An 8,230-nucleotide genomic window follows, 5' to 3' on the forward strand; every position below is an offset into this window, starting at 1 on the left:
AAAAAAAAAAAAGAAAGAAAAGAAAAAGAAAAAAAAAGAAATTTCATAGAAGATGAGCCAAAAATTAAAGATCAGCTCTTTAACCCCAAAGAAAATAGAAATTAAACATATGAAAATCACATATGAAAATCTTAAATGAGATTCCCCACTTATTTATTAATTATTTTATTTGCATCCCAAACGGTGCTCCCTCCCTGTACCCCCTTGCATAGTTCTCCTCCATCTTCTCTCTCCTTTGCCTCTGAGAGGGTGATCACATCCTGTATCCCCCCTCCCCTGGGCCATCATTTCTCTGTAGTAGTAGGTGCACCATTTCCCACTGAGGCCAGACAAGGCAGCTGACTGAGACAGATGCAGATATTCTCAACCAAGCATCAGACAGAGGTTGGGGACCCCTGTGGAATAGTTAGGGCATGGATTGAAGAAGCTGAAGGGGATGGCAACCAGTGGTGTCAATTATCCCTGACCCCATAGAGCTACCAGAGACTGAGCCACCACTCAAAGAGCATATACAGGCTGGTCTGATGCTCCCACCTTTTTTTTTTTAATCATTGGGGTAAATAACATACTTTAATTGTTCAATTCCACGTAGAGCTATGCCCATATGCAGAGTTGGAGGAGAATTAATTGGTCTGTTTTGACTAGGTTTCTGCCAACTTGACACAAACCATAATCACCTGGGAAGAAGAAACCTGAGTTTAGAAATTACATCTGTTAGACTGGCCAGTTGGCAGGCTTTGTGGCCTTATTGATAGATACAGCAGGGATTACTGCAATGTGCACACTGCCATTTCTAGGAAGGTGGTCCTGGACTGTGTAACAAAAGTAGCTGAGCGAGCCAGAGAAACCGAAGCCTTCCATCATGGTCTCTGCTTCTGTTTCTGCTCCAGGTTTTTTAGTTTCTGCCTTAGCTTCTCTCTATGATAGCTTCAGTTTGTAAGATCCAGTAAACTGTTTCCTCCTCCCCTAAGTTGGTTTTGGCCAGTATTTTTTTTTTTACTGCAATAGAGAGTAAGCTAGAACATGTGTAATTTACTCAAAGTATATCTTAGCAAAATCTATCAAAATTGCAAATACTCATACTCAGAGATTAAGTATTAGTAGTAAGAAATTAACCTATTAGTAGTAGCCATCATTAGTATTTTATTTGGATTATTTCATTGACTATAGAAGCTTTTATTACCTCTGTTTATATGAAATATATCACAAAATCTTACTAAGATGTAATGTTCATTTGCATTTTTTTAAAGAAAAACGTCTTAACCAAACTTTAGAACATCATGAGCCAGGAGTTTGGCCCATGGGTAAAATCGTAAGCCTTACAACCTAACTTCAGTGTCCGGAATTTATATACAAAGCTGCACATTGTACTGTGCATCCACCTACCATGTCTATACTGAGATGGGAAGCAGAGACAAGGAAATAATAATAAGCTTAGTACAGGGCAGCTCGCCTTGAATATGCAGTACAGCAGCAGAAACAAGAGAGACCTTGTTTAAATACAGAGAACTGACTCCCAATAGTTTGTCCTCTGGTGGTCACACAGTTATTGTGACACACAGGCTTTGTGTGGGTGTAGGGTGGGGGATGGAGTGAGTGAGAGAGAGAGAGAGAGAGAGACAGAGAGAGAGAGAGACAGAGAGAGAGAGAGACAGAGAGAGACAGAGACAGAGAGAGACAGAGAGAGAGACAGAGACAGAGAGAGAGAGAGACACAGAGAGAGAGACAGAGACAGACAGAGAGACAGAGACAGAGAGACTGACTGACTTGAACTGCTTTGCTCTTTTGCCGCCTACTTTTGTCCTTTCTTCTCTGCTCATAAACCCAGGCTGACCTTGAACTTCATCTATAGCTGAGGAAGTTCTAGAAAGTCTGATCCTCATGCCTTATAGGAGTTGAAGTGCTAGGATAACAGGCAAAGGCCCAGTATGCGTACCCTCTATTCATTCTTGTGAATCATACCAGTTGTCTTTGATTTTGATACTCAGAGCGTTTTTGTTGGGGCAGAATTTTACCAAAAGATTATGCCCAAATAAATTATATTTTTAACATAAATTTGTGAAATTAAGTACATAAAATGTTGATCGACTCATGATATTGCTAAAATATGTTATTGCTACTTTCTTATCAGGAGTAGTGAAGAAGTTCTAACTGCAGAAGATTGTGAAAATGTCTATCATCTGGTTTATTCAGCTCACCGGCCAGTAGCAGTTGCAGCTGGAGAATTTCTCTACAAAAAGTAAATTTGTATCCCTGTTTTTCTTTTACCTTTGTGATGATATTTAACATTTCAGATACAGCTCTTTGGATATTTGATCTAAATATGATTCAGCAAATATCATATAGTGTCTAATCATACAAATTGGGCTAAAATTTGTTAAAATTCTATTAAAACATTTATTTTGAGGCTTAGCAACTATTAGGAAATTTACTTGGTTTGATGTAAGCACTCTAGTTATCTATTAATTATTATCCAATATTAGTTCTCCTTTGTTGTTTCTTAAGGAAAAACAACCACAGTACCAATGAGAAAAGGGCCATTGTGTGAAGATAAGGTCAAAGGCGAAGATGGTGTTATACTTTATACAGTAGTTATAGTTTATCTATTATATTTTTATGATAAGTGTTATATTTTAGGGAAAGATATATATTTTACTTATGTATAGATATTTTTGGTCAGCCATTATATTACTTCCATGAAAGGAAGAAATTATTTAAAATGCAAGGATTAAAAAAAAATATAGCACTCAGTGTAAGAAACTTGAGACATTAAAGGAATGAGATATATCAAGATTGAAATGAGAAACATGGTATCAGTTATTTGCTTGGTTATTTTCTCGTTTACGGACCCAGTTTTACATTATTCTATTGTTGGGATATACAGTTAATTTTTGTGATTAGCAAATGTGGTTTTCAAGTACATATCCCCCCCCCCCACAGGCTCTTTAGCCGCAGAGATCCAGAAGAGGATGGAATAATGAAAAGAAGGGGAAGGCAAGGTCCAAATGCGAATCTTGTGAAGACTTTGGTTTTTTTCTTCTTGGAAAGTGAGGTTAGTTTATATTATGGTGTGGAAATGATAAATATCTAAAATCTTATAGATTATGAAATACTGAATGCAGCAATCTATTCATTCCACTTTTAAAAAGTGCTTTCTAATTTTATAAGATAGATGTTCAACAATTATGATTTATTTATAATTTTTGGAATTATTATCACCTGTATTCCTCTCAATACTGATTGTATAATCTTGGTTAGGTTACTCAATTTTTCTAAGTAGGTAAGAGTTTTTAAAATTTATTATTTGTGTATTTATTTTTTACTCCTTAACCTCATATCCTACCTACTGCCCCCCTCCTGCTTACCCCTTCCTCCTCCCCTTCTACTCTGAGTGAGTGGGAGTTCCCCTGGGTATCTCTCTCCCCAACCTGGTACTTCAAATCTCTGCAAGGGTATGTGCTTCCTCTCCCACTGAGGCCAGACAAGGAAGCCCAGCTAGAAGAACATATCCCACTTATAGGTAACAGGTTTTGGGATAGCCCCTGTTCCAGTTGTTCAGGACCCACATGAAGACCTGAGACAATCCCTGTAAAAGAACAACTTAGAACATTGTATGGTTTAAAATTAATTCTTCTTAATGTTTGAGACAGGATCTCACACTATATCCTAGGCTGGTGTGGAACTCGTTATGTAGCTCAGGCAGCATGATCTTGTGCCAATTCATGTGCCTTTGCCTCAAGTAGGTATCCTCCCCCCTTTCAATTATTTTGAGACAAAGCTTCTACATGTATCCCTCTCACTGTCCTGGAACTCACTCTGTAGGCTAGACTGGCCTACCTCTGCCTCCAGAGTGCTAGGATTAAAGGTATGTGCTACCATGCCTATCTGTGCCTTAATTTAAGTGCTAAGATTATGCATGTGAGCCACAACACCTAGCTTCATGTCTTGTATTAACATTAATATAGAAACTGATTTCATTAGTCTTCATGAAGTTAGCATTATGTCTGTTAAATATTTTATGAGGGTTCATATTATATATTTGTTTTTGTCTTTCATTATGTAAATGTTGAATTTTTTTTTAAGTATCAGTTAAACCTTATAATCCCATGCTCATTTTTGTATATTGTTAAATCCAGTTTTGTAATTGTTGATATTCTCTCTCTCTCTTAATGAAACATACTTGCCTTTATAGTTTGAGAAATAAATAATATTCTCCAAATTCTTTGGTTTCTTGATGAAGCTCAACATTTCAAACAATTCGGAAAACTAAAGTCTTTGAAAATCATAGTATAACTAAGAATTAAGAAAACTTCAAAATAAGCAATGTAGTTAGTTTTTGTAAAATAATTTTAATGTTTATATGTTAAGAAGTAGTATAAAGTTTACTTTTATACAGCACACTGCAGCAGTTCTCTGCTCTTTAATCTGTTTGCTCCCCCAACCCAGATTTCATTTTAAGATTTTAACGTGGTATGGACAAATCGTTTTATCTTTTGTCCTAAGGCTAGTGTGCTATTTGTCTAAGAGCTTTTTATTTTTAAATTTTAGTTACATGAACATGCCGCTTACCTTGTGGATAGCATGTGGGATTGTGCTACTGAGCTCCTGAAAGACTGGGAATGTATGAATAGCTTGTTATTAGAAGAGCCTCTTAGTGGAGAGGAAGGTAAACGTGTTTAATTATGCTGTTATTGTTTGTCCACACTGTTTTGGAATAGATCTTGCTCATTCTATACATCCTTATTAGTGTTAATTTTCCAGAATTGTTTTTGGGAGTGTTGGGAATCAAACTATAGGCCTTGTAACTTGATAATAAACCCTAATTCTAAAACATATTTCTTATCTCATATTCATATATATGAATATTGTATGATGTATAAAGATTTAATTGCCATCAAAATTTAGTGTTTTTAGCTAGGTTTGTTAGCTCGCGCGCGCGCACACACACTTGCCTATATATCGTATATATTTATTAGTTGAGTTCATAATTTCTTTTGCATATATATATATATATATCAAACTCATTCAGAATTCTGATATTTAGAAAGGTAAGATTTAACTTGTTCTAGTCTTTTCTGTGATAATAATGGATTTTCTTTTGTACATGAGGTCAGTCCCTGTTCATAGGCAGAAGAAACTTACATAATAGTTATAAGAGGCATATATGGAAAGAAATAGGTTAACTCTTTCTGATTTTCTTTTTTAGCTCTAACAGACAGACAAGAGAGTGCTTTGATTGAAATAATGCTTTGTACTATTAGACAAGCAGCTGAATGTCATCCTCCTGTGGGAAGAGGAACAGGAAAAAGGGTATGCCAGTTTTTGTTATTCTGAACTTCATTTCTCTATTTGGAATATTTTAAGCCCATTTTGACCATGGAACAAAAATACCTGATTTTTAGTTTTACTTTTTAAATTACTTTTACTTGCACACATATTATTAATATCTCATAAATAATTCTAAACTGGTAGCAGTTTGAGCAAGTTGATTTTCCAGAAGGTCTTTTATTGATATATATGATGGATGACAGTGAATGATACTCTCTTCAAGATCCAATGTATTATGTTCATGTAGAGTACTACATATGTTTATTTTGCTTTTTTTTTAAATTCATATTTTTATTACAATATGAAATTCTGAATGAAGCAGACATTGGTCCAGGATGATGAAGTAATTCCTATTTTCAGGGTTCAAATTTTAATACTTTATTGAGAAGTTCACAAATTCCTACAAGTCCATAGAATTTCAAATGTTTGATTGTAAACCACTAAAATGCATTTTTATATTGTGACATGCAAATATATGTATATCTATGTGTAACAAAATTTCATGAAATAATACTTAACTAGTATGTGATACAGTCTGTGTATTTTGTTCTATTTCTGTTTCCGTTACTCATTTTTTAATTATTTAATCATCTTTTTTGCAGTGCCGTGGAATGAACCCAGGGCATTGTGCATGCTAGGCAAGTGCTCTACACTGAGCTACACCCCTAGCCCCTATTTCTGTTTTTTTTTTTTCTTTTCTTCATTTTGTTTTATTTTTATGTTTTATTTGTTTTCCTAATTATGGGTAGCAAATTTGAATTCTGAGCTGGTGATCTTACACAACATGGAGTAAGTTAACATACTGTGTAATAAATAACATTGTTATGTCCACTCCAAAGATAGATTTCATATGCTCAGCTCTTTCTCTTCCTATCCAAAGGAATTAAAAATAAAAATTCAAAATATATTAGTATGTATTTGTGTATATTGATGTTTTTGTAAAGATGTATTTCCATATAAGTGTGTCAAATGCTTTTGGCACATCTCCTCATCTCTTTTCCATCCTATTATTTCCAATAGTTCATCCAGATCCTGTTGCTTTTACCTCAGGTCCTATATTCACATATGATTTTACGTACTTATAGAATATCTAGAATTCACAAATGAGAGAAAATACAGAATATCTGCTTTCTGAGGCTTTCATTTAGCATAGTTTCTTCAATTACATTCATTTTCTTGCATGTAGTATACACCTTTATTCTTTGTCTTTATTCGTTTTGAACCCCCAGACCGATTCTTTACCTTGACTCTTGTGATAATGCTGCAGTGAGGATCAATGTGGACCTTTCTTCATGAAAGGTTGCTACTTTAGAATGTTTCAGATACTTAGGCAGTAACGATATAGATGTGCTATATGGCAGTTCTAGTTTTCATTTCTTGAGGAGCCTCTATACTGATTTCAATAGTGGTTATATTGTTAACTCTTCTTGTAATTGTAGCAATCTTTATTAGGTTTCCATAGAATCCCAGTCTTAATTTGTCTGTCTTTGATGGCCAGCTCTGCTGAACATATTTTTCATGTTTATTGGCTATTTATACTTCTAATCTGAGTACTGTCCGTTCATTAAGTTATCCCACTTATGTTCAAACTGAATTTATTATATATTTTAGATATTAATCTTCTGTCAAATTTCTAGCTAGTAAAGCCTTTTCCCCATTCTGTAGTTTGACTCTCTTCACTCAGTTGTGCTATTTAACTGAAGAAGTGTTTTTTTTTTTAAAACTTTACATAGTTCTGTTTTTTAATTCATGTATTTTTTTCCTGAGCTTTTCGAGTCCTATTCAGTCCTTTCAGAAAGTCTTATGCCATACCTCACACCTCTATGGCTTTAGACATTCCTGTCTTAAATTAACGTGTTTCACCCACTTTGAACTGATTTTAGTACTGAGAGATACAGATACAACTTTAGTCATTTACAAGTGGATATCTAGTTCTCTCAGCACTATTTATTGAACATGCTCTTTTCTCCATTGTATTTCCCAGGCATGTTTGTCTAAAATCAGGTGGTTGTAGGTCTTTGTTAGTGTTAGCAATGTTTGACTCTAAAGCCCTCAATCGTACCCCATTGTCTGTTTTTGTACTGATACTGTGCTGGTTTTTGCTGTGCTTCTATAGGATATCTTGAAATTTGGTGTGTTGATAATTCTGGTACTGCTCTTCGCTTACATGTCATTTATGCTTCTTTATGAAGTTAAAGATATTTGTAATTTACTTTTGGCAATAAAGCCAAATTCATGTTATTTTATCTGGCTCTTTATGAACATAGGAAGTCTCTCCATCTTGTAGTGTTTTTCCATTCCCTCTCTACCTTCCTTCTTGAGACAGCCCCTGTCTGGTCTGGAACTTACTTTAAACTGGGTGTTCTCTTATTCAAAGGATCCACTTGCTTCTAGCTCCCAATAGTAGGATTAAAGATGATCTACCACCATCTCAGTCAGCAATTAACATATATTGAGGAAGAACAATGCACATGAATATAAGGAAAAAAACATCAAGTAAACCAACCTTTTTCACAATGGATGTTTCTTTCTAGTGAGTTTCCACATGCTTTCTGGGCACCTTTGTCCTACATTTTGAATGTCATTTTTTTATTATTATTATATCCTAGAATTCTCAAAATATATCTATATATCTATTCTGTTTAAAGTTAATGAACAATATTCTGTTATTTGACTGGTACCTATAATTATTTTGTCATTTTATTGTGAAGTTATATTCGGATATACTAATTCTTACTTTCATCATTCTTTCTCAGTTTCATATGCATATATGATGCATATCATTACGCATACCCATTATATATTTATTCTATTTCAGGTTTATATTGGAAAACCTTTTATTTTTTATTAGATATTTTCTTTATTTACATGTCATATGATATCTCCTTTCCCAGTTTCCCCT

General features: G+C 34.5%; 1 protein-coding gene across 1 annotated transcript in view; it reads left to right on the forward strand.

Annotated features, from left to right (window-relative positions):
* Stag2 (stromal antigen 2) overlaps positions 1-8,230 on the forward strand; it is a 124,275-nt gene that overhangs the window by 84,696 nt on the left and 31,349 nt on the right. The window contains exons 11-14 of the mRNA XM_031372636.1: positions 2,132-2,239; positions 2,941-3,052; positions 4,549-4,666; positions 5,207-5,310. Coding sequence (XP_031228496.1) covers positions 2,132-2,239; positions 2,941-3,052; positions 4,549-4,666; positions 5,207-5,310 — 442 coding nt within the window. The remainder of the gene's footprint in view (positions 1-2,131; positions 2,240-2,940; positions 3,053-4,548; positions 4,667-5,206; positions 5,311-8,230) is intronic.

Source organism: Mastomys coucha, chromosome X (genome assembly GCF_008632895.1).
Source record: "Mastomys coucha isolate ucsf_1 chromosome X, UCSF_Mcou_1, whole genome shotgun sequence".
Taxonomy (NCBI): domain Eukaryota; kingdom Metazoa; phylum Chordata; class Mammalia; order Rodentia; family Muridae; genus Mastomys; species Mastomys coucha.